The following is a 26,163-nucleotide window of genomic DNA, read 5'->3' on the forward strand; positions in this document are numbered from 1 at the left end:
ACTGTGTATTCTTGAAATTATTTCTTTCGCTAAAGATCGTTGCTTTTTGTTGGTTTATGGTGATGTTTATTTCTTCTTGAACCCACCATTGACTGTTTGCATCACTAAAAAATCTTTCTCAATAATTGTATTTTCAACTATACTTTAACCATTAACACCGCTTGTTCTGCATATTCATATTTTAACTCATGTCAAAAGTGTGAGTTTGCAAAGTTGCTAATTCAACCTTGAGTTGTATATATGACTCTTCACATTTAATTAAGAAGGGAAGCTTTAACATTGATCTTAAGTTTAAGTCAAATTTATTGAGTTCGAACATATGATATTAGTAGCACAATAGCGATCTTAGTTTAACTAAAGCATATGTAATTATGTGCCAAACTTGCTTCCGTGGCTCCATTAAGGTCTTTGCGTCATCAACAACTATGAGTTTGATTTGAACACTGAAACTTAGATGCTTTGTTCGTTTGCCAAAATCTACACACTATTCTTAGGACCATGAAACATGATCATGATCATGCCTAGTTGCTGAATTAGTGCTGTTTTCGACACCAATTATGTGACAAGTTGGAAGCAGACAAACATGGTTGTGGGCTCTCTTCTTCCCCCCTCCACTCACCAAAAAGCACCCCTTTTAATCAATGGAAGCCGTTGTTTATTTTATTTTGTTTTATTTTCCATATCACTCTTTTATATTCCATTGCAAAACATGGATCCTGAATTGGTGATGCACCCTGATTTTCTCTCATCATTACACACCACTTTCCCATCACTGGAATGGAATCTTGTAGGGGCAACTGTTGAAGGTTAATACATCTTCTGTAGGAATCTCATGTCTGTATGAAGAACCCTTATAGAATAAAAAGAACAATCTTGACTTGAGAAAGAAAAAAACTCATTAGCCTGTCCCCACATGCTTCCATTAATTATTGAACCCCCAAGAAACTTGATTTACTATCACACTTTATTTCTGAAACTCTGTTACAGATTTTTGGTTTTTAAGTCTTTTTCTTACTGTTAATTTTGGGATTAGGCAGTCACTCACACAGTCTCCCTCTAGATAACTTCATTTTTGGATCTCAGTTCTTGATTTTGGCAAATTCAAGTGTTTTCTTTCCCTGAAGCTTGTTGGTGACATAGTGTTTGCTGTACTCTCCATGATTGTATCTTCTAAACTTGCTTGGATTCTTGTCATTCACAAATTCTTCCATTGGCCCGAGTTCGATTTCATAACTCGGTGCATAGAAAGTGACAATTGACAGCCTATCTTTTTCCTTGTGAGTGACTGCTCTATGCTCCACACTCTTGTACCTTCCATTTGTTAGAACCTGTTTGTAGCCAACGATCAATGAACATAGAAAACACCAATCTAAACAATAAAAGCATGAAGAAAAATGTCGAATACCTCTATGGTGTCTCCAATGTTGATGACAAGAGCATTAGGGATTGGCTGGACTGGTATCCATGTCCTGTCTTTTAGAATCTGAAGCCCAACTGAATTCCCCTTTCCCTGCTGTAGAACTGTTAGGGCACTTCCATCAGAATGAGGACTTAGCCCGAAAACCAGGTCTGGTCTCGGACAAGCAGGATAATAGTTCATTCTTACAGCCTGGACAGCTACACCAAACATGTCCTCGAAAACATCCTCATGTAAGCTTAGAGTGATGGCTATGTACTTAAGCAGATTCTTGCACAGTTTCCTCACTTCTCTTGAGTACATCTCCACAGTTTGGCTGTCGAAACAGTACTCAAAAGGTTAACAAGACCTGCTATAAAAAACTATGAAAATTTTGTCTCAAGGGACTAATGTTCGACCTGAAATCATTCGGTTTTGTTGGCCATAGTTTCAGGTTCCTCATATACTGCGGCTCCAGCGCAAGTGCAAACATGTTGCACCAATCTAACTTCTGATCTTCCGAGAATACGAAAGCTTGTCCGTATCCCTGGACAGTCCCTGGAAGCATCGGATACTTCTGCTTCTCCTCTAATGGCATCATGAAGAATTCCATGGCTACCTTCTCTATTTTCTCCAGCAGCTCTAACTCAATTCCATGGTTGATCACCTGCCATGATATAAACAATTATAACTTCCATTGTTAACCAAAACATCTTCCTTTTTCGGAATTCAAGAATTTCTGGTGTTGTTATTACCTGGAAAAACCCCCAATCCTTGCAGGAAGCCATGAGCTTCAGTGTCTCAGACCTGAACTCATCTTCAGTTCCTCCAGAAAGTTTCGATAAATCGATGATGGGAATTCCATCAGATGATGAATATGGCATGGCCTTGTCAAGAGATGGCCTCTCCACACTGTCCCTAATGAACCTTTCAGGAATCAGTGATGATTTGTTCTTTCTCAGTTCTTGGACATCATCAATGTGGCCTACCGAAAGTGGGGCAGGAGACATTCTGAGAAGTGTTTTGAGATATACAGAAACGTAATAAACTCTAAGAAAATGGTGCTCTGCTTTTACTTCTCTTTTGAGATGTTCAGTGTGGCTATTTATAGGGGGAAGAAAAAGCATCTTTTCTTTATTTACTCCTTTTTTTAATATTTATGAGTGATGTTTAATTGCAACACTTTATTGCATTTTTGGCAGTGTATGATAATTTTCTGTGCTAAAAAATAATCAAATTTTAGCATGTGATTAGATCACTAATTAAAAAAAGTCACTAGCCACCTTGTAATGATTCAACACTAAACCTTTGATTTGATCACTTTCTTAGTATTCCCTTTACTAATATGCCATCAAATATATGCTTATTTAAGTTGGATACGTGTTTTGATTAAATACAATATTGTATTGATTTATTGTGACGTAAAATAGGAGTACTTGAGAAAATATAGGAGTAAATTTTTGGATAAATTGAATATGTAAATAATTGTTGCATATATTTAAATAATTGTAATATTGAATAGTATGAATTAAAAAGTTTGAACGGTATCTTTCTTTTCATTTTACACAATATAAACAAATACACTTACTAGTGAACAACTAGTTCCTATATGCTTGGATTGAGTTCGGCTCGAAATTGCTAACTATATTGGAATATGTAGTATAATAATGATAGTAGGTTTATGGAAAAACATATCATACTTATTATCCTAGAAAATGTAGGATATTTTAGAAAATTGTAAAGTATTGAATAAAGGCTCTAATATTCCTATTATGATATATGTATGTATATATCTCTATATATATTTGTGATCTGAAGAGATAAAGTATAAGAGTGAAAATACCAGTTTACAAAACTCAAACAACAAGAACCACTACATACATTAGTGTCACTTCCAAAGTGATTTTTTGGCTTGTCGATGTTAGGAATGAGAATAGTTCGGACACCACTTCATGGTAAAAAATTTGATCCCAAAGCTATGAACTCTATAACAATGGTTAGGCACTTTCGATGTAAACAAAAGTCGCACTAAAATTAAATGTGCCGTCTTATCTCCCACTAGTCTAAGGAATATATTAGCAATAAAAAAATCTTTTTAGATATAAATGCGAAAAGATTAAAATAAGTAAAAAAAGATGCACAATGTCGCCAGGTAGCATACTATTTATATTTTTCGAACTTTCTTTGAACTCAAATTTGAGCTATTTTTAAACTCTTAACCGCTTTTGTACAAGAAACATCATGTTTTTTACCAATTGAAAGTGCATCAGGTTGAAACTCAAGCTCTAAACCATGAAGAATTGTGGTTTGATCATTAAGGAAAGACTGTATATATATATATATATATATTTCCATTTGTGGTAGTGGTAGTGGTTTTAGCATAGGGTAGGGGCCGGCCTCTATTTGCTTGTATGTTGTCTATATTTCCCCAGACCACATTTAGTGACTGCTGTCATCATCCCCATCCCTCTCTCTCTCTCTGTAATTCTCTCTCACACACACATTGCCTTATAATCATTTATTGTTTTGCATACCCTTGATTCTTTTTTTTCCTTATTCCAAGTACATTGATAATTTTGTTTTCGATTTTAACGGCGTTAAGAGCTTTATTTTTAACTTTAGCAATGCTAAGAGTGTTGCTTTTGTTTCTTAATCATGTTGAGAGATTTGTTTTCGAGTATAACGCGTTGAAACGGTTGTTTATGACTTTAACTATGTTGAGAATTCAGTTTTCGACGTTGAAAGTGTTGTTTATGATTTTAACTACGTTGAGAATCCAGTTTTCGATTCTAACAGCGATAAAAATCCAGTTTTCGATTCTAACGATGTTAAGAGCTCTACTTTTTATTCTAATTACGTGAGGTAGGACATTCAGAGTGTTGTTTTTTACTCTGAGCTCAAATGGCATTGAAAGTCAACATTGTATATATATATATATATTTGATTTATAGTTTAGATTAAGTTGCTATTGTATCTATAAATAAACCTCTGAACTTATTATTATTAATATGCAATTTTTGAAATTCTGCATAATATAAAACAGTAATATATTGTTCAAAGAAAAATGTTATACACCAGTTACAAAAGGCTGGCTGAATCTGAAAGAAATAGATGATATTATGAGATTGTACCGTTTTTGTTTCGAATTATTATTATGAGTTTTGGGATGGTATTGGTGTTTTTATTTTGTGTGTAAAATTAATTGTTGAAAAAAAAAATATATATTTAAATATATACTTGTATTGCACTATTGCAGAATGTATAATATTTAAATACTGATGAAATATATCAACTCCCCCAACTTTGTAGACATGGTAAAATTTAATTTTTTATTGACCGTTGATTAGCCATCAATCGGTCAGTTTATTATTTTTATTTTATTTTATTTATTAATTTTAAAAAATATCACTATCTAACCCTTATTTTCTTACAAAATATCACTACCAATCCGCTATATAACACATGTAGTTGTACTTAGTATAGCTACCCGAACTCGCTATTTTATTTTTTATTTTTATTATTTAAATTATATCGGGTTTATCTTGTACATTTTTTGGATACCGGCTCCTGCGGATTTCACATCATTAAAATAATAATAATAATAATAATATAATAATTCTAATTTATTTTACCAGTAATACTGAATGAATATTAATTGTCTATTTCTTTTTATATAATTATATATACTGTCGTCCGTCCTCCGACAGAATTTCGTAACGAAAGCTGAGTGAGAGGAACGCCCACAACGTAAATAGGCTCATTTTTACATATTTTTCAGTAACATATGTGTATTGATATGAAATTTTTTAAAATATGATCGTTTTAAATTTATAGAAGAATCTCATGTTATAATTTATACTATAATAATTAAATAAATATTGATATGATAAAGAAAAATTTAATAATGAATAATAGCTTCTCCTTTTGAAATCATAAAATTTTAAGATTAATTATGATAAAGAAAAAATAAATAAATAAATAATAGTTTCTCCTTTTAATTTTTTTTTTTTTCAGACACTATTTTCAAACACAATTAATTTGTTTCCTCTATCGAATTTACTTGAAATTTTTTATTTCAATTCTAAAATTTAATAGTATTTCAAATTCACAAAAACATATAATATTCTCATTTTTTCTTTTAAATTGTTCTTCGGTCTTTACTTTTGAATTTCTATCAAAGTGTCACCAGTTTACTATAAGAGATTTTTTTTTTTTTTTTCGTTTAGTCTCAGTCAATCGAAAATTAGGACGGGCTGTGAGCTCTTTCAATGCCCATAAGCCCTTGGCCTTCTCCGAAATTTTCTTGCATATATTGGTTTGTCTTTTAATTTCAAATTTTTTAAATTTTATTTTTTGAATTTTATATTTTTTGAAAAAAAAATAAAAATCTCTCGATATCTTATTATATATTATTTTAGTGCTAAATTAAAAAAAAAAATCCTAAGTAAATAAAAAAAAAAAAAAAAAACATACTATAGCAGCATCTTGCGTGTGAGATGAAGAAAATTACATTTTTAACCTTAATTATATATTAGTAAGTTTTAAATTAAATACAAATAAAATATTTATATTTAATCATAACCATATTGATTGCTAATCAACGCGGTAACTTCTCAGTGTAGTTAAAGTTTGTTTACTTACTTAAAAATAAAAAATAAATATAAATTGAATATAATAATTTTAAAATAAAAATAAAAGTTTACAAACTCACATTAGATTCTGTTTAAGTCTAGAAAATGAAGATTTGAAATATAAAAATAATAAAATTTTAAATATTATTATAATATTTTATAAAAAAATTCTTAATTATAAAATAATATCAAATTTTTTAAATAATATATATAATAATAAAAAAAAACTTAATTGCAGATGTCAATGACGAAATAAATGTAGAAATAAAAAATGTAAAAAAAGGTCAGAGAAGGCTGAGGTGGCAACGGGGAGGGAATCTTAAGGTGGTGTGGGACCCATCTAATTATTATTTCTTCCCTTCCCTGCCCTGCACAGGATTTCATCTCATTTCATTTCCCCCAAAATCGAATAATATTTAGGGTTAGGGCTTAAAATATGTTCCATTCGATTTTCCGGAGCATCAATTCAATTCTGCCGGATAATGAAAATTTACCATTTTGATGCAACCTGCTTTGCATGCGGTACTATAATTTTCTGCTTTTTACTCTTTAATGTTGCCTACTTCAATGATTATGAATATGATATTGATTGTTGTGTGCAGATTCAGACAGGGTTGCATCTCTCCATCAAATTGCAGTCTGAGAAGTAATTTGTAATTCCTTTTTTCATTTGGTTGAAATTTTTAGCTTCAGTTCAATGGTTTTTTTGTGTTTTGTCATGATGATGTTTGAATTCATGGCTCCCGTTGAAATGTTGCAATATTCCGATGCTAGGTATCTGTAGTAGGAATTGTGATTCCGGAGAGTTAAAATCTCTAAGGATTGAATGAATTCTGTGGGGATGGATTTTTCGCGCGAAGGTGGCATGGTGTTGGTTCCCACCCGCTTTGTGTGGCCCCATGGTGGCAGTGTTGTGTGCATCAGTGGCTCATTTACGGGGTGCGAGCTTAACTATAACTTGAAGCTCATTATTCATCACACTTCAATAATTATCACTGTTTTTTCTGATTTAATTTTATCGTTTTTAAGTTTTGTTCCATGACTTGTGATATCACTAGTTTGTGCAAATGTTGATTTTTAATGTAATGATTATAAAAATTTCAAAATTAAAAAAGGTGGACGCAATGGCCAATGACACCTGTTGAGGGTTGCCCTACTGTGTTTCAGACCATCTGCAGCCTACCATGTGGTTATCATCAGGTTCGTGTCATACTTTTCAGTTCATGATTTGAGCTTGTTTCCATGAACACATGCTTGCAAACAATTATCTTAATCAACTGAAAGGACATATTTTAGTTGTTTGATAAGGTCTGAATTTTGCTGGAAGTTCAAATGATTATAGTCACAACTATTCTTTTGCAGCTAGATCTGCCTTTTCCAGCAGTGCCATTTTACATGTTGTTCCATACATTGATGCGGGTGATTGGTGTAGTTTTTTACATGAATAACTTAACCTGAGCATTTTAGTTATGTACAGCAATACTCTGCTAAGAAAATAATTTAACCTTGTTTTTAATTATCTCCTTTCACTTTTCGCCTCAATTTGATCCTAAGCAGCAATATTAGATTGTTATGAATGGAGTTTCTATTCCACTAATTTTATGTTTCTAAGTCTGGACTTTGCAGTGTGAATGGTGAAAATGAATGATTTAATATTATTAATTAAGCTGCTGGTAGGCAATATTGACTTTTGATGGTTTGGATGAATATTATTGGGATGGTGTTTGTTTCTAAAGGAGAATGCCTTGTAATTTAATGAAAATGTCAATGTTAGTTAGTAGATAAAGGTGCTGCAATACAAGTTAATATGCGAATCAGGTCTCGATGTCAGGTAAGGATAAAATTTCTGAAGCTTTAGCGCAAATATATATCTTGAAGAGATAAAATGACAGTACTGCTCTGCAATGTTTGGTTAACATATATGCATGTGCTCGCACTAAATGTTTTAATTGACATTCTGTTTGTAGTATAAATTTGTGGTTGATGGCGAATGGAGACATGATGAGCATCAACCTTATATTAGTAGTAACATTGGGACAGTCAACACTATCCTTTTAACTCGGGACTCACATTCTCGTCCTTCAACACCAAGCCCCCAAGTGCCTCCCCCGGGCCCTGTTTCCAGTATGGACGTAGATAGTGAGGCCTTTCAGCGTGTGGTATGACATAACCTCATTAATCTTCATTTCATTAATAGCACCTGACGTCTGAAATACCTTGGAAAAATGAATTTCTCTTTCCAAATGTAATAGGCTTTATATAACACGTGCTCCATTTATTGGTTGTGTAATAGAATATAGAATAAATGCTTAGCTATGTTGGTTTTAATTATATGATTTCTGCTAGTTCGGCACTTATAGTAGTGTGCCTTTTAGTTTCTTTATTGGTTTTTGCAAATTTTCATCACTAATTAATTGAATGGATATGAGTTGATGTCCAGAAAAGAATCATAAAATTCCATACAGAAGCTCAAAATGGAACCTACAGAATGTATTCCAGTTGAGAGTCGAATAGATAACTACAATAACCATATGTGAATCGTTGCAGGCTTTGATAGTGAAGATAGATTTCTACTGTTTGTCTTGTTTCAGGTTCAAGTGTCCGATGGTACATCACCAGAGTCCTATCCAAGGATATCAGATGCAGATTTAAAAATTTCCCGGCATCGAATAGTCGTATTTTTGTCAACACACATGGCCTATGAGTTGCTTCCTGAATCAGGGAAGGTCAGGATGATCTTACCTCTACTAGTGCTTATTTCCACATTGATTTTCTCTCTTTCCATTTGTTGACTTATTATTGAGTTATATGCAGGTTATTGCGTTGGATGTAGACCTGCCTGTAAAGCAAGCATTTCATATTCTGCATGAGCAGGTACTATGTTAGATATTTGTGGGATGAAGTTTCTGCAAGGCCGTCTTTCGATACATGAGTGTTGTCTGATACTTTTTCTACTGTCTTAACTGTAGAATTGTGTTACTTTTTTATTTCGAGAAGTGAGAACAGCATGTCCCATTTCAAATAGTTTGATGATGTTGACCTGCACATCATGTATTTTCCTGATGTAAGCTGTTTATATTTTAAAAAAGGAGAGGGGACACATACACTACCCACTAATTGTTATTCAATTCCACCAAGTGATATTTCTTGTATTAGGTAATTGAAAATTTATATTGTTGTCTTCAGTATTGATTAAGGATATTCAGAGAATTAATACTGTGTTCGTTGTTTGCATTATCCTCTGGTCAATGGGAATGTAACTTTCTTTTCCCAAGCATGCTGTTTTAGATTTGTTGCTGCATGCATTCTTTCTTTTCTGCACCACTGGTTTGAATAAACTAAATTCTTTCCAGGGAACTCCTGTGGCACCACTATGGGACTTCTCAAAGAGCAGATTTGTTGGAGTTCTCAGTGCAATGGATTTTATTTTGATTATGAGAGAGGTATGGACAATTTTTTAAAATGATCTTTGGAATGAAGTTAATATTGATTGAGCATATTTCCCTCTTTTACTGGGTTTGTACTTTTCCTGGTCTATTTCTCCTGTACGCTTTTTATTTTTTTGCTTATATTCTAATGTAGTGGAGCTAAGACGAAGAGTTCTTCCTTGGATGTGTTTCTGTGGCTTGTACTAATTAGTGTGGTTCTTAAATTCCTGAAAGGAGGAACATAGCCATTATTACTGCCAAAGAACTTGACACATAAAATTTCTCAAAAATATTATGTTTGAAGCTCATTGACATGGCAGTTCCGCACTCTCTAGTTTAGTGTCTCATTCACCTATGTTTGGGTATCCAAACTATTATTAAGTATATTGATTATGAGTAGTTCTCTAATTTTGGCAATAGGCTTGTTATAATATTGCTGTAATTTTGTCTGTGTATCATTGGATGATGCAATAAAGTTGCCAAAGTATATGATTCGGTGACAAGGATGTTTAACAAGACAAAGTTTGTACTCTGGTTTTGAGAATATGGTTTCTTAGATCTTAGAGCTTCCGGATACCGGATTTATTTAAATGAGAGTATTTTGTAAACCTCTGTAATTTGTTATTTATTTTTTTGTTTTTCTCTACTATACATATGTTGGCTGCCAGTTTTAGTAATGTTTCTAGTTTTTGTGAAAATTGAATATTATGGCTGGGTTGGATTGTAAACTGATGTGAAGTGCTTTGCAAAGGTGATTGGCCATGCTAGTTACGCAACCTTAGATCTTATAGAAAACAATGACTGGTTATTTCTTCTTAGGGGTGCGGAGAATGAGATAATTCATTCTCATATGATTACTATTTGCGGGCTTGTAAATAATGAGCTCCTAAAATAAAATGTGCCCCTGATAGTGTCCAACTTATGACAGCTTGGAACTCATGGATCCAATTTGACTGAAGAAGAGCTAGAGACCCACACGATATCTGCTTGGAAAGAGGCAAAGTTACATCTGAATAATCAAGTTAATGGGCCGTCAAGTGCTGTTTCGAGAAAACTTGTGCAAGTAAGCCTGCAACTGATATGGTGTATTCTGTCAGTTTGCTGCGCAAATATGAATGGTTGGACAATAGGATTACTTGTTCTGTTATTAAATAATTTGATGTCCATCTTCCATGCAATTAATCCTGATATAATAATAAGCAAAGCCGACTTGGCTTTTCCTCACATTGAAATAATTCACATGCTTTGGAGCATTTTTGGCTTCTTGTTTGTATTGGTGTGATTTCTGAGCGTTCATGTTATTTTATTGCTAACCAAATGAAGTTTTTCTATGACAGACATGCTGTTCTAAATATCTGTAGGAAATGCTGCTTTAGGAACCCATCCATGCTATATGCTATGTTGAAAATTTTTTATATGGTTCATTTCCAACCATTTTTATTTTTTTTTCTATATATTTTAGAACTATGCTTTTGCTATTATTTCATGCTAATGAAGCAATGGATTTCAGGCTGGACCTGACGACAGTTTGAACGAAGTTGCTTTGAAGATTTTGCAAAATGGTGTTTCCACAGTTCCCATTATTCATTCTTCATCATTGGATGTGCCACTCCCACATCTATTGCATGTTGCTTCTCTCTCTGGAATTCTAAAATGTGAGGAAACTAACAAGTCACTTTCCTTTATGACTATTTATTTTGTGGAGTACTTACTCGAAACAAACAATTGTTCATGCTTTTATATATTTTGATAAGATCTATTGCATTACAGGTATTTTCCGTTTTTTTAAGCATTCACCGAGCTCACTACCAGTACTTCAGTTCCCACTTTGCTCACTACCTATAGGCACTTGGGTGCCTAAAATCGGAGGGCCAAGTCAGCAGCCATTGGCAATGTTGAGACCAAATTCTTCCCTTAGTGCAGCATTGAATTTATTGATTCAAGGTATCCACTACTCAACATTGCAATGTAAATTAAATCTTATTCAAGAGAAATTAAATACACGAATGAAATATATGAATTTCTCCCATCTTTTTGGGATTTTCTACCTGCCCCAATGGCATATACATAAATTCTATCTTCAATGATCTAAAACACTTAACCTAGACATTAATAACCTAATGGGCTTAGCTTTAATTCTATTATCATAGCAACAATCTGCTCTTGTTCATCTTCAACGTCTTCATCTGATCGTCTGGCCTAGAATCACCTATATTGCTGACATTATTCACTTGCTCCTTGGCTAGATCATGTAGTACTTCTCTTCTCTATATGTTTTTCAGGGAGGTTAGCGTTCCTGGTTTTCACTATGGATTTTTTCACCAAAAAATCCATCCTAGGACAATTCAACATTCGATGAGTGCTGTGAGAGGATATTAGTATTAATTTGGACAAAGAACTTCAAGTCAATCTTGAGATTTTAGTAGATTATACACACACACACACACACTTAATTGTCACTGCCTATTCACAAATGCAAATTGTTGTAGATAATTATCTTATTTGTTTTGTACTACATTGCAGCACAAGTTAGTTCAATCCCAATTGTTGATGAGAATAACACTTTATTGGATGTGTATTCTCGAAGGTTAGTATTGTGTCTGTTATCATGCTCGTGTTATGTGAATTATTTATTGAACACGTATTATGCGTTTCAATCAATTTCCTTTTGCAGTGACATAACTTTATTGGCAAAGGACAAAGTTTATGCACACATTAATCTTGAAGAAACAACTCTTCATCAAGTAAGTGTAATTTTTTTGCAGTGCAGATTGACAAATTGTTCCCTAACTTAGCTTATTGGTTGATACGCAATACATAAATGGTTGAAATTTGATCTAAACGTAAATATAGGCAATACAATACCGCGACGATCCTTTTTTGGCGCATGGATACAACAATCAACGATGTCACATGTGCTTACGCACAGATCCACTCCATAAGATCTTAGAAAAATTATCCCAGCCAGGTTCCCTCTTCACTCTCCCTCGTGTTTTTTTTAAGTAATTATTCCCCAAGAATTGCACTTGCAAACCCATAATTGTGTTCCTACACTACTAGGCTGATGCAACTGCAAAAATAGTCGATTTAATTGCTGTACACTTGTTTCTTGAAACCCATATATGCAGGCATATGCAGATTCACAAAAAAATTTCACTAGTGTCACAATATATAAAGTTAAAATAATAATAATATAAAATTATTTTTGTATATTTATATTTTAAAATACTACCTCCGTTCCTTAACAATCTATCAATTTTTCTATTTCGGTCCGTTCCATAACAAAGTATTCATTTTCTTTTTTAGTAATTGTACTTTATACTAACATTCAAAATATCCTTACAACTTACAATATATTACACAAATGTTATTACCTTTGTAGCACACAATACTAATATTAATAAGATTATTTTAGTCTTTTCTACTTTATTCATACCACATTTCAATATAATACTAATATTTTTAAAATTTTATGCAAAAAACAAACGGATAGATAGATAAGGGACGGAGGGAGTATAAATTAATTATTTTATTTGGATTGAATTTTAATTATTTGGATATTGATGACATTTTAAATATTAAAATTTAAACAGTTCATCTAAAACTTCAAATTTTAAATGATGGCACTCCAATTTTTTTGTAGTTGCATAATTATTAAATTATAAAAATTTCTTTTGGTGATATAAAAATCACTGGTGGCACGTGCCACTACCAGATATAATGTAAATCTGCCCTGTATGCAGGTGTGAGACGACTCGTTGTTGTTGAAGCTGGAAGCAAGCGAGTTGAAGGTATCGTTTCCCTGAGAGACATTTTTCAGTTTCTCATGGATAGTTAAAAACAAAGGTAATGAATCAGTGGTTGGTCTGTACAATTACATTATCTGCTGCTCATTTGTGGTCGGGCTCAAGTTAATAGGTACAATGGTTAGAAATTTATGTTCATCAGATCGTGGCGATCCCCAGGCCTCTCTGTTCAATCTGTAGCGAATTGAGCCGAGAGCCCGGGAGAGAGAACAGGATAACTGTCATCACCTTCTGCTGTCAAAACCAATTTAGTCTTTTCTTGCTCTTAAATGGGTTTTGATATCTTTTTCCTGAGCATTTATGCTTTGTAGTCTTGTCCAGTCCCAGCCAATATATATGTCACTCTATTCTTGTGACTACTTTTTGGTTTAAGTTAAAATTGCAAAAAAAAAAAAAAAAAAAAAAAAGAAAGAAAGAAAATCATAACTACCTAACGTCTCATTTATGCTATGCCATGCCATGCCCCTTTACATTCCTTTCTTTTTACTTTTAACTGATTGGGATTAATCAACATAATTTACTATTATACTATATTTTGTGTTGTATTAAAATGTTAATGTGTTTTAAAAATTATATTAGGTTAGTATAGTTTTAAAATGTAATGTGTTTTGGCAATTACTTGTGCCCGCGATTGCAACATTTATTTTCGACAAAATTTAAATGAATGGTATTAAGTAAAATAATTTAATAATTAGATAATGTGACGAAAAATATGTATATTTATTTTTTTTATTTGAATAATGTAGTAAGATATAAAATTTTTTAAAATATATATATTGCATGTTAAACCAAAAAAATATATATTACTAAATGTTTGAGTGCAAGGAGTATTGTTTTACTAAATTTGCTGTGTTGAAACAAATGATAAAATATAGTATTAAAAAATAATAATATTTTATTAATTGCAAAAAAAAAAATTGACATTTTTGCAAAAGAAGTAGTATAATACACTGTCAAATTTATATGTAATATTTTATTTTACGCCTTTAGCAGACAGTATGCAGTTTTGGTCATTAAAATCTCCCAACATAACATTGTACAGAACAGCACACAGCTTGTGCAATTGACAAGCAGCAAATAGTTGCATCAATGTTCATCACCATTCTTCTTCAATCATTCGCCACAATTTGGAAAAATTAAAAAAGGCCCTATGATAATATAATAGTTACTAGTGAGAAAAACAGTCATAGGCATAGTCACATTACTAGTAATACACTCCCCATTTAGATCTAGATCCTCTCATAACAAGGCAAACATTGAGAAACAACCTGGTTGTATTTATGTCCACTTTAGGTAGGTATGAGGGCCAAAATCTGGTTCTTGATGATACCAACACACTTCTGTATCTCGGTGTAGACAGGAAGGTTTTGCGAAATACGCGGGTGTAAGCTAGTCACAGCAGAATCTAGAATCTGCGCCACATCGGATGGAGGAAATTGCCGCTCAGTACATTTCTGCATTTACACAACAAAATTCTGCATCAGATTGGTGGAAAATTGATAAATGTGCTCGTAGGCCACTTATTTTCTTCAGTAGTTAAAGAGGATCTACTATCTCGACGAACCTGAATCATAAGCAAAGTTGCTACACATTTTGTGATCAGCTCGGAAGGAATTTGAGCCTCGATGTCAGATTTTTGATCGGTTGCCTGCAAAAATTTTTACATTTGATTAATGAATTGTAACAAAATAGGGAACCATGGGGCGGAATAGTTAAGAGGAGCAAGGACTTACTAATGGCACGCAGGCATTGTCTGAGGGAAGCTGATCATTAACATAATCAATAGCTTCTTCGATTTTCTCAATGGTATCCTCCCTAGTTTTAAGCGATGATATTGCCTAAAAGAATATATGTAAACGGGTCATAAGAACCGGACTAGACATATTACAAGCAAGTTTTCGATATTTTTGTTGCCCTGCTGCAATTTCAGAAGACGTATATGCGACAAAAGATTGAAGTCTTTATAGTTTAGAAGTTCAATGGGCGATTTAGAGATTAACTAACATTAACCATATTATCATATAGCACCGACCGGTGCTGACATCACCATGTATAATATACAATAATCATATAATATAATGAAATACAACACACGATTTATATCACACAATACAAATATAACACGTGGACTGACACTACTTGACAGTTCACATAGCACACGCTACTACTGAATTGAAATAGTTGTTTAATGTGATGTTTTAAACGTAAAATTAACTTTTAGTATAATATAAAAAATATGAAATTAGATATTTGATTTGATGTTTTTTAGAAAAATATTTTATGAATAGTAAAAAACCTTAACAAACTCACAACTAACACAGTCATAATGTTACCTATTTTCTATTTGTCATAACCAACCTCATATATATGTATAAGAAATGAAAAGACACAGATGAAAATTTTCTTACCTGCATAGCTGCCTCTACCATCACCCGGGCTTTTGTCCTAGAGCTATCCATGATTTCATTCACATTCGATCCAGATTCGAGGATTTGAAATGTGGAACCATCTAAATGATTCACGATTCCACCAGAGTCTGAAAGACTGCTTACAGGTCTTGGCACTGCATCCAGAAACTTCCTTTGATACGTATTCCTTTCTCGCAGGCAATGTAAAGCAGAAGAAACCTGCCGCAAAAATGAACAAATCATCCATTAGAGGGTTTTCTAATATGAAAATTTTGTATGTAAAAACCATACCTGTTCATTAGCTTTGTGCAATTGTACAAGTACAGCGGCGTATTGCTTTTGGAATTGTTCGGAGTCTTTCAACAAAATGTCGCCGACCTTCGGGTTTTGTGACACATCATCATTCATGAGCCTGAGCTCATGAACAATTGCTTTCTGTATGCATAATGCTTACCATTAAGGCTACTCGCACCGAGGTTGGTTTTAAAAAACAGTTAAGCAGCCAATGAGAATCACATATTACAAATCTAAAGTACTGAAATGCAGAGACACTGCAGCCAGCGGCAGGTCGTGTTAGGAAATAATCATTTTGGGTTGGTGTTTGCAACTGATTATCAAACTGTTAAAAGGGGGTCCAAGGTTCCAACTTAAAACCAATTGGTTGTAAGTAGAATAGTTTTTCACTCCTTATAGAGTAGGAGAGTCCCAACATTACATCCAATGTGGAATACTCAACACTTCTCCCTCGAGACGATATGACCATGGCTCTAATGCCATGTTCATACTCTAGAGACGGTGAGGGAAGAAAGGGAATACTCATTTTTGGGTTGGTGGTGGCAATGGGCTGATTATCAAACTATTAATTATGATATACTAATAATTTATTAGGCCTGGGAACCCATTTCGTAGGAAACTAGTACAGATAGAGATTAGATTAAGAAAGAGAAGGAGATTTTTTTTTATTTTTTTTTTTGGAGCAGCTTATAGAACCGGTTATTCCTGTTCATCAGACTTGGATTGTCATTTTGATCATAAACTATCATATTGACTATTAGACTAATACTGAAAATTGTGCCAAATGTATAAAACAATGATTGAATGAAATTCCAGGGTAAGGGTGATTACCTTCTTATCAAGAGCATGAGTAAGTTCCGCAAGAGCTTGAACATCAGCTTCCTTGGATATTGAAGTTAGCACACCAGGCTGAGAAAATGCTATGCTCTGGTAAGTTGTCGCATCAACAGGCGCAAGGTTTGTTGGAACATGAGCATTTGCAGAAGCAACCTGGTGAGCATGATTTACTTCAGTACACTGTTCAAAATGAAATGTTTCATCCCTAGATAACCACCACAGAAGAATGTACCACCTAAAATTTTTAGAGGACACTACTGAAGACAAAATCATGCCAAGCAACCAAACGGAGCATTACTAGTGCCAGACAAATTCATACAGACAAGCTGGATTGAACAAACAAGGTCACTCTTCATTCACAACATCATATATTTTGCCCAGCAAGAAATTTTGTTCACATACAACACAAGTGTGATCGATGTTACAGATGTACAAACTAATTACCAAGGCTTTGCAAGGCATCTAATGATAAGGGAGAAAATAGTAATCAATATCTGGTAGAGGTGATTTGTTTAATGTAAGTCATCAAATGCTAAGTTGGAGAGAGAAGTCTTGCCTTTGTCTGCTTCAAGAAGCCAACAGAATTAGTTAATTGAGACATTTGAGGGGTGCTGTTGATGTTCTCCATGTTTTCACCGAGAGAAAGCTTAACAAAGTCCTTTGCTTGCCCATTTAATTTTAGATCATTGAAAGTTTCAAAAACCTTATCAACTGCCATTGTGTGCCTCCCAAGATTTGCCGGCATGTTTTCAAGAGGGTTTAAGGGCATACAGTCAATATCCTACAAGATAAGAGTAATTGCATGAATCATATTAAAAATTGAATAAAATCAAAAGGAATAGAAAACTAAGAACCAACATTAATCACAAGGCTACAGCAGTTGGCAAAATATCATCTCAAATCAATTGTAGATAATCATTCATATAATGTGATCGGACCAGATACTAGAAAATGTATGAATCACCTTCAAAAACTAACAGAACGGTTTGCAAACACAATAAATTATCTTAGCTTCAAATTTCCAATTGTCCAGAAACGGGCACGAGGCTTAGAAGCCAAAATAACCATGCGCTGATGATGATCACTAATATGATTAAATCATTTTGTATACTCAGCTGCCTCCATTTTTAAACAATGCAAACCCATTCAACTTTAACAAGAAAATGGCTGCACCTAGAAATTGCATACCTATTCTTCCGGGTGGAATATTTCATTAGAAGTAGCATGTTAGTAATGAATGCTTGTCTAGAAATGAGGCAGGATGCAGAACAGTTTGATGTAGACAAGTTCTTAAAAGTACATTAGTCTTTATTGTAATAAGTTTAATACTGCATTTCATGTACCTACAAAAATAATACGGAAAAATTGTACTCCTATAAGATATTCATACTTGTGTTCTTGTTATGAAAATTAGTCTTGTCATGCAAGTTAGACTTGTCAAAACTTTAAAGATTATTCATCAAGCATGTAAATGTCGCACATCTCAAGTGCTAGCATTCCACATTAAATGTGATAAGTCATAGCGTAGAAATAAGATTACCTTGACGATTTCAACCCCAAGATCAGGGTGGTCAAATTGAACATGACATTTAGAGTGATCAACAGTGAGCACACTTCCATCATGAATTTCCCTAGTTTTGGGGTGAATGGCTATGACTCTCTGTCCGACAGACAATGGTTTAGCTAGGTCAGTAGGTAATCCTTCTCTAACACCTTCACGAAGCTCAGTGTAATGTTTTCGAACAGATTCCCGATACTGATTAAGTTTCTCCTTCTCTTCCTTTAGGAACTGCTCAGAAAACCGCCGTGGTTTGCCAAGAGAGCTGTTTTAAAATTAAAAATCAAATTACGCCAAACTTTTCATCCACCAATGTTAAGACAATGAACACAAGACTTCAACATGTATAAACTGAAGAGATATGTACCTTCTTATTACACCCCACTCCACACGAGTTAATCTTGGCACATGACCCAATCCAACATGATACAGATATTCAACAAACTCCCTTTTAGCAAACCAAGGATAGTCAATAGCACTGTAGAACCACTCATATGTACACCATCTTCTTAACCACTGATTTGACAAACAATTCGACAGTTTTTCCTGCATTGCAATATATGTACATAAAACATGCCACTTAAGTCGTGAAAGTACAGGGAAGAGGCATTGGGAAAGACCAAACCTTGAAATTAAATGCTGTGCCATGGAGTAAAGCAAAAGACATATTGCCCTGGTCATTTGAGATTGTTTCAGGAAATTTTAAATCTTTCTGAACCTGTGGTTTTTTCAGGTCCCCCTTGCGCCTGCTCCTGGTTTTTGTAGGTAAAGTGGCCTGGTTAGTAGAAGGAACTTGCATGCCTGATAGGGTTGAGTCGCTCCCTTCCTTCCGCAGATCAGCACTAGAAGAATTTTCTGATATTCTAGTCAAATTTGGGGAGCTGCTTTGGGATGATTTCTTACTCTTAGACGCTAACTTCTTCCCTACATCTCCAACCTAAGGGAAAGAAGCATCCATAGATAAGTGAACTCTCGACTACAGAAGAAATAGATGACTATATCATATCAGTAAAGTAGAGTTTAATCATTAAGATAAGTGAAATCCTGCATCATCAACAAACAGCAAATAGCTATTGAATCTCTCAGTTTTACAATAAAAAACTTCACATGTCATGCGTGTTATAAAAGATAGCATCAAAGCTCCGCCCACAACTCTATGAGAAACAATAAAAGTACATAGAAGAGCACATACCTCCACCCCTGGAGATTCACTGTTCATATCAAGATCAGATTCAGTTTTTTCAATCTGCAAAAGCATAGTAAAGTTAACTAAATATGCCAACAATCAAATTGACAGGATGTTAAAGAAAGAGGAAGAAGCACAAATGCATTACTCACCCTGGCCACCGGCATCTTTTGTTTCCTTCTTGTTCCTTTGGTTATAGGCAAATCAGGGCCCTGGTTTTCTTCCGGAATGGAACTGCCCTCAAAAACTGAACCCTTTCCAGATTTCGATGTTTTTTCCGAGCTTAGTTTTAGATGCCCTTTTGTTCTTACCCCAGAGGATTTACGCTTTTCTTTTCGATTGTTTGCTGGAGAAGACTCCTCAATATTATCATTGTGTTCCTCTTTAAACTGCATTCGTGACTCTGAAAAATACAGAATGTGTTGAACCAATTAAGAATAATATATAACTAACACATGAATCTGATGAGTGAGAAATAAAAAATAAGAAATTATTAAAAGCATGACTTATAAGAGCATAAGTAACATACCAAGAAGGAAACCGAAGGGAATTGTAAACCCAGGATTTAATCATTATACACTTAACAACATAATTTAAGTTTTGTTTGTTGGGTGGTTCCGTCGTGTGCTCTCACACCAAACATGTATTTTTCATTTTAAAAACTTAAATCAAAACCTATTTTAATTCAAATATGTGTTTCCCAAACCCCAAATCCACTCCCAAACTCCATCCAAACAAACCCTAAAAGCCCCAAAGTTGGAGGAAATCAAGCACAGAATGGGTACAGGCAGGTAAACAGTCTGGATAATAACAGATACAATCCCTTACAAAGCACTGACAGATCAGAATCTTTAAAAGAAGGTACAATTACACATGAAAGAAATTTCATGTGAAAGCAACCAAATGAACAGAACCACAACGACAATGTTAATACCAATCTTCATGAAGTACTTTAATCAAAAACTACATGTAAATTTTGTACCTTCTTCATTTCCTGAGGGCATCATCAAAGATAAATCAGCCAGAGTTTGCAGGGCATCAAAGGCAGAGCTTTCATCTGTGTTGACAAGCATATTGGTTATACAATGTCAAACAATGCATCAATTGTACAACTTAGAGGGATAATGCAAGAACAAGAGAAAATTTTCAACAATCCCATATACAAAATAATTGACAGAATCAAAACAGGATTTGAAACTGTACACAGAAATGATGCCTACCTCTCATAAAGAGAACCTTTTTGCTCTTCTTTCTCTGGCTCTGAATAGGTGACTTAGAAAATCTGGTGTCATTGGCCTTACCTACCCCTAATCTCTGCCCTTCATCTGTTCCACTGCACTCTTCCTTGACATCATCCAGATGATCGTCATTGTTGCTATCAACTTCAATCTTCTTCCCTTCAGGATATTTTCCCTTCATTCTTTTCACAGAGTGAGTAACAGATCCCATCATATAACTCTTATGCATAGCCAATTCCCCAGTGTCTGCTTCTGTGCTTCCTTCTAAATCTTCATCGTCAGTGTTGGGACGTAAGAGCTTGGCATTGTCCATCCCTGATCCAGTGTCCTGGAGCCAACAGATGTTATATAATTTGATGAAAAGGGTACTGTTTTGGTGAAATCAGAAAGCCATTACCTTTATCTGTGTATGCCTAAAAGGTGATGACATGGCACTTTCACCTCTTTTACTTGGTGTTCCAGAAATCTGGGGGGAACCACCTCTTTGTGATGCCTCAGCTAAAGCTACAGCTATTTCATGAACTTCATCCTCATTGACATCAGCCTTGTGTCCCAAGCCTTGTTTGGTTGGAGAAAAATATTTCTCTGAAAGGCTCTTATCATAAGAAAACGAGACAGGGAACCTAGGTGTCCTTTTCCCAACTGGACAAGGTCGGCCTCCTGAGAGAAATATTCCACACAACAATCATCAACAAGTTGTCAGGAGCAAGTACAGCAGCAGGAGAGAAGTGGCGTAAAAGAGCACATTGATGAAATTTTAAGTGGTGCAACAACAGAGAATTTTTATGTACATTGCTATTAGAATTAAATCAATGTTGGAATGATTTTGTGGATGAACAGGTAATCAGAGAATTGGCAGTTAAAAACTATCAGTAATATCTAGAAATACTATTGAGTATGAGTATATTGCAGTACAAACGTATGATCCATGGTTGACTGCAAACATGTTAAAAGACAATACACCCTTTGTCAGGGTGTCTAAAAACAGACAACAGAAAAGTAACAAAGTGAGATGTGAGGGCAAAAACAAAGACTCATACTACACTGAATAGATAAGTAAAGTCTAATGACATAACTACCAAATCACAAGAAAAGTTTGTTTGTACATACCACCAGAGCGTTTCTTCTTTAACAGTGGCAAGCAACCATAATTTTGAATAATGGATGGGGTATGTGAATCAGGTTGCTCATCCAATGCTTTAGAGGCAGTAGGTGTAGGTTGGGCTTTGCCCCGAGCTCGCTTCTGAGTCTTCCGAGATGACCCTGCCCCATCTATGCTATCTTCTTCACTGTCAGATCCTGCCTGTCAAATAGGAAAAAGAAAAAGAAAAAGGTTTTCAGACTACTCAATATCACAAGGCAATTACAGTGTTCATCCATTTAGGTCAAACTTCCTTTGTGTATTTAGGGTGAAAAGATTATTGTATTCATTCTAATAACATGTTGGCTTTAATGTATTAAAGCTCATGATTAAATTAATCCCAAAATTATTTGCAAAAGACTTTGTATTTTTATCTAATATATTTATATACAGCAAAATGTTGCTTGCAACTCTCATTGTGAACAACAAAAGGCGTAAGAGTTAGTTGAAGCAATAATGAGAGCATTCGTAACATTGCCTAACTACTTTTATGCATATACAAACTTGTATTTAGTGCATCTTCAATGTTTCAGGACATAACGCAGAAATTAGTATATAACTTGTAACAATTTAGTTCAACTTTGTTTTACCAAATTGCTGTAGTGATCAGTCATCATAGCAATAAGCCCAGCCGCTGAAGCAGTTCCATGCGGAAGAGATAAGTATGCCTGAAATCAAAGAGCAGACATAAGTGAAACTAAATACTTGTAGTGGAGGCATGGCAGCATCCATTCCTATTCCAGATATGCTTTGACGTGGACAGTCTTGACTTCTACAAATTTTCAACTTTTTATGTATCTCAAGGGTCTCAATTTCACTAAACAACATTATATGTTAAAACATATGGTGGAGTTGAAGTTATACCTAACTAAAAAAAAAAACCTTCAAACAACAAGTACAAAATACAAATTTCATTCAGGTTAACAATCTCATCCACCCACACACAAAGGTGTGTAACACTACCATGATCTACAGAACCAGAGCAGTGACTGAAATTGCAACTATCCAATCAACTCCACTAAACATGCTACATTTAACTTTTCATTCATTTATCTTCAACTAGGATATAAGCATGTTTGAATTTTTCAGGTGAAAACTGCATACAACCTTCAGCCTTTGCAATTTGTTTATTCAGGAAATAAATAGATCATCTAATACAGTAACATCAAATCTCAAGCTCTACAAGTACGGGTGATCTTCAAGAGGAAAAAAATAGTTTAACTAAGACTAATTAGTTACCGGTAACTTAGAGGTACTCTGGAGGCTGACCACCCTAAAATAGCTCATACTCTTAGAGGAACAATGTATGGAAACTTTAAAAATGGATTAATTGTAGAAAAAGATGAAAATGAACCAAGTGCAATGGCCATAAAATAAAACAATTACCTTGTTCATTGTGTAAATGGCCTCCACCATTTCTAAAGACCGATTTCTCACTGAACTGGCCACCTGCTCACCACAGAAAGGACAAGGAGAATCTTGTTAGAAATCAGCACATACGCCAAATACCGGTTTCTGATTTAACGGTTACCCGAGCCGTGGTGGTCCCAATTTCATTAATTTTGTACAGAACAAATCAAAATCAAGTGAGACAACTTTAGCCAACAACATTAACTAGATTTGGCCATCAAATCTAATATAAATTTGATCGAACCTTTTTCCAGTCTTTTCCATTCTTGCGGTAGGAATCATAAAAGCGAGTTAGCTCCTCTGTAGTCCATCTAGGCCCAAGCATTTCAGTCAACTTTCTTTTCTGCATCAAACAAAACAAAGGAATTAATCCCATTCACAAGGAAGCTGGAAAACAAGTCACAGATCAGCACTGTATGCATAATTAAGGAGATGAAAATAAAAGTTGAGAAAACACTAAAAACCTGCCAAGAATCTCGAAAAAGAAATACCCCTACTATATATACATAGATATATAAAGTTAGCCTCACATATCGGAAAAAGGTTGAAAACACAATCCATCCATTACAGACAAAATAAATTCTAAAAGACAATGGCATGATGTTATCCACACTTCATTAGATACAATGGAAGATTTTTAGATGGTGTTATGATCTTATACCTTGGTTAACTATTCATACTGTGAATGAGAGATGCATGTAAATCAAGATAACAATTATTAATTGTACAAAACACGTGTAGCTCTAGCAAGGTTTCAATAATCAGAACAATTCATAACAGGAAACAAAATAGCCACCAGAAACTCACACGACTGTTGCTCCTTTTCGAACTATCTGCATCTTTACTAGGAGATGCTTCACTTCCAGGCGGGCGCTTGTTCACGCTTCTAGACTTTCTTGCGGGCCCCATTGCAAGCTACCTTAAAGCACAAATCCAAAAAACACAGAAACTCAGAAACATTAACATACAATCCCAAATAAAAGACCATTATCTTCCTCATATATGATCGTTTCATCATTCAATAAAAAGAAACATGTAAACAAGTACCAAATTATCTGATTAGAGAAACTAAATATTCATCAGAAAGCAGAAACAGATTCACCAACAGAGCACAAGAAACTTCTGAAAACCTAATCTAACATTCATTTTCCAAATCAAATTAACCGTAACACAAATCTGGAGTAAAGTCGCAGGTGGAAATTCCTACACATCAATAACCCAACTAAATCAGAACACAAAAGAATTGAAATCGAAATCTGAATAACTTAATCGACAAACAAACAGAACACGATTCCAAAATTCGAAGTATATCCTAGCTCAAATTTTAACCAACGGGCGGGCACACAGTTCATTCAAAACGAAGCAGCTACAAAACTAAAGAAATTCAAATTCAAACCCAGTTTGAAAACCCAAATCGATAGCCTCCGCAGATTTCCGCCACATCACTAGAAAGCACCCCGAATTCGAAAGCAGACGCAAATCAGCGGCGGAACATAAAAATCTAAGAAATAAATTTTGATCAATGGCGGCCAGCAAAAACGATGAAAAGAAAACGAATCAAAACTCGTCCCTCAAACCCCAGGCAACACAAAAACTCAAATTCAAAAACCCAAATTCAAAAACCCAAATAGAAACGGAAAAGGATCAGCTGATTTTTCTTCGAAACAACAAACCCGCGAAATACAACGTAGAAAATTAAACGAAATAAACACGAACCCATCTTCCCCATCTTTACCTGTCCAAAATACCCAAAATCACAGCATTGGGTAGGCCGCAGCAGATTTGAAACAAGCGAACAATCGCTTGTGAAAACGGATGAGAAAAGATTTCTCTGCGGCAAACTGAGATTTTAGAGAGAGAAGGGGAGAGAGCGAGAGGTGGGAAGAAGAATGAGGTAAGTTTTTTAATTTTATTTATTTATTTATTTATTTCCGCAGAGGGTATAACCGCGAAACTCCAATTTGCTATTTATTTTCCGTGAAAATTCTCTTTTTATTACTGCAAATAAGACAAATCCTATACTTTAATTGCACATGTGTCCTTGTAAAATTTGTATTTTAAATTTTCGCCTCTTTATTTTTGAAATCACTAATAATCCGTCCAAATATAAATATTCCATATCAATTTTTTTTATATATTTTGTTCATGACATAATTTTTTTATTATTTATATTTTATATTTTTTGAAAAGTATATATGTTTTTAAAATATTATAAAACTTTATAGTTTTTTTTAAAAGTACATTATAAGAAAGTGTATTTAACTATGATATTGGCTTCTCAATTTTATTATTTTTTAATAAATATTAAAATCAATTATTAAATTTTTTATTTTTAATTTTTAATTTTTATGCTATTTTGTGTCAAATATTTAAATTTTCATTATTTTCGATAACAATTTTAAATTTCAAAATTACTTTTTAAATTTTGTAAATGGCCCGACTTTAAGTTGGGCTTTTAAGGCCCTGTAATGTAAAAAAAAAAAAAAAAAAAAAAAAAAAAAAAAAAAAAAAGAAGAATAGAGAATTCATTAGATATATAAAATAATTGGAATTTTAAGGACATATCGGTTGAAGTAGATTTCTTGCTGGCAGGGTAGCCGGGCCGTGAGCGCGGTGGGAACGGGTTTTTGCTTGGCCTAAAATGTTGTTATGTGCATTTTTTCTTTTTTCCAACGTTAAAATTGTTAGAAATTCTTAATTAATTTGTGTAATAATAATAATAAATATTATAAAAAAAAAAAGACAAAACAAAAATAAAATATAAACTATTTTATAAATAGTAAATAATAAATTTTGAATCAAAATTGATTGAAATGATGAATTTGTATTA

At 33.9% G+C, this 26,163-nt stretch overlaps 3 protein-coding genes across 6 annotated transcripts; 1 reads left to right on the forward strand and 2 right to left on the reverse strand.

Annotated features, from left to right (window-relative positions):
- Nucleotides 1-904: 904 nt before the first annotated feature.
- Nucleotides 905-2,586, reverse strand: LOC127247691 (protein SRG1). Its single transcript, XM_051269662.1, has 4 exons — nt 2,152-2,586; nt 1,816-2,063; nt 1,406-1,733; nt 905-1,328 (listed from the first exon to the last, which is right to left on the reverse strand). The coding sequence occupies exons 1-4, from the start codon at nt 2,521-2,523 to the stop codon at nt 1,080-1,082; spliced, it is 1,197 nt and encodes a 398-aa protein (XP_051125619.1). The 5' UTR covers nt 2,524-2,586; the 3' UTR covers nt 905-1,079.
- Nucleotides 2,587-6,401: 3,815 nt separating this feature from the next.
- Nucleotides 6,402-13,531, forward strand: LOC127250162 (sucrose nonfermenting 4-like protein). Of its 4 annotated transcripts, none has more exons than XM_051273327.1 (16): nt 6,402-6,549; nt 6,630-6,680; nt 6,802-6,966; nt 7,143-7,227; nt 7,802-7,858; nt 7,995-8,186; nt 8,619-8,753; nt 8,842-8,901; nt 9,381-9,470; nt 10,384-10,518; nt 10,966-11,110; nt 11,226-11,399; nt 11,979-12,042; nt 12,130-12,199; nt 12,309-12,423; nt 13,199-13,531. In XM_051273327.1, the coding sequence occupies exons 3-16, from the start codon at nt 6,854-6,856 to the stop codon at nt 13,291-13,293; spliced, it is 1,530 nt and encodes a 509-aa protein (XP_051129284.1). In that variant the 5' UTR covers nt 6,402-6,549; nt 6,630-6,680; nt 6,802-6,853; the 3' UTR covers nt 13,294-13,531. The 4 variants fall into 4 exon arrangements, with proteins under 4 accessions (XP_051129284.1, XP_051129280.1, XP_051129290.1 ...); XM_051273323.1 differs by having other exon boundaries at nt 6,630-6,673; XM_051273333.1 differs by lacking the exon at nt 7,802-7,858 and having other exon boundaries at nt 6,630-6,673.
- A 743-nt stretch (nt 13,532-14,274) lies between these two features.
- On the reverse strand, nt 14,275-25,234 carry LOC127248951 (protein ALWAYS EARLY 3-like). Its single transcript, XM_051271552.1, has 21 exons — nt 25,069-25,234; nt 24,141-24,252; nt 23,578-23,676; nt 23,310-23,372; nt 22,514-22,591; nt 21,893-22,085; nt 21,180-21,442; nt 20,765-21,110; nt 20,527-20,601; nt 19,697-19,947; nt 19,551-19,604; nt 18,984-19,295; nt 18,726-18,904; nt 18,341-18,623; nt 17,357-17,581; nt 16,795-16,953; nt 15,961-16,104; nt 15,670-15,888; nt 14,995-15,099; nt 14,826-14,909; nt 14,275-14,715 (listed from the first exon to the last, which is right to left on the reverse strand). The coding sequence occupies exons 2-21, from the start codon at nt 24,240-24,242 to the stop codon at nt 14,551-14,553; spliced, it is 3,399 nt and encodes a 1,132-aa protein (XP_051127509.1). The 5' UTR covers nt 24,243-24,252; nt 25,069-25,234; the 3' UTR covers nt 14,275-14,550.
- Nucleotides 25,235-26,163: the final 929 nt, after the last annotated feature.

Source organism: Andrographis paniculata, unplaced genomic scaffold (genome assembly GCF_009805555.1).
Source record: "Andrographis paniculata isolate CXL003 unplaced genomic scaffold, ASM980555v1 Contig11END, whole genome shotgun sequence".
Classification (NCBI taxonomy): Eukaryota; Viridiplantae; Streptophyta; class Magnoliopsida; order Lamiales; family Acanthaceae; genus Andrographis; species Andrographis paniculata.

What these genes read in the sequence shown, in the direction of transcription:
- LOC127250162 (XM_051273327.1), top strand. Translation starts at nt 6,854, where the DNA reads ATGAATTCTGTGGGGATGGATTTTTCGCGCGAAGGTGGCATGGTGTTG. An exon ending in AAGAAACAACTCTTCATCAA is followed by an intron (nt 12,200 to 12,308) that starts GTAAGTGTAATT and finishes ACGTAAATATAG; the next exon opens with GCAATACAATACCGCGACGA. An exon ending in AGAAAAATTATCCCAGCCAG is followed by an intron (nt 12,424 to 13,198) that starts GTTCCCTCTTCA and finishes CCCTGTATGCAG; the next exon opens with GTGTGAGACGACTCGTTGTT.
- LOC127248951 (XM_051271552.1), bottom strand. Translation starts at nt 24,242, where the DNA reads ATGGGGCCCGCAAGAAAGTCTAGAAGCGTGAACAAGCGCCCGCCTGGA. An exon ending in CGAAAAGGAGCAACAGTCGT is followed by an intron (nt 23,677 to 24,140) that starts GTGAGTTTCTGG and finishes TGTTTGATGCAG; the next exon opens with AAAAGAAAGTTGACTGAAAT. An exon ending in GCTTCTTGAAGCAGACAAAG is followed by an intron (nt 16,954 to 17,356) that starts GCAAGACTTCTC and finishes CATGCTCACCAG; the next exon opens with GTTGCTTCTGCAAATGCTCA.
- LOC127247691 (XM_051269662.1), bottom strand. Translation starts at nt 2,523, where the DNA reads ATGCTTTTTCTTCCCCCTATAAATAGCCACACTGAACATCTCAAAAGA. An exon ending in AGGATTGGGGGTTTTTCCAG is followed by an intron (nt 2,064 to 2,151) that starts GTAATAACAACA and finishes ATATCATGGCAG; the next exon opens with GTGATCAACCATGGAATTGA. An exon ending in ACATTGGAGACACCATAGAG is followed by an intron (nt 1,329 to 1,405) that starts GTATTCGACATT and finishes GGCTACAAACAG; the next exon opens with GTTCTAACAAATGGAAGGTA.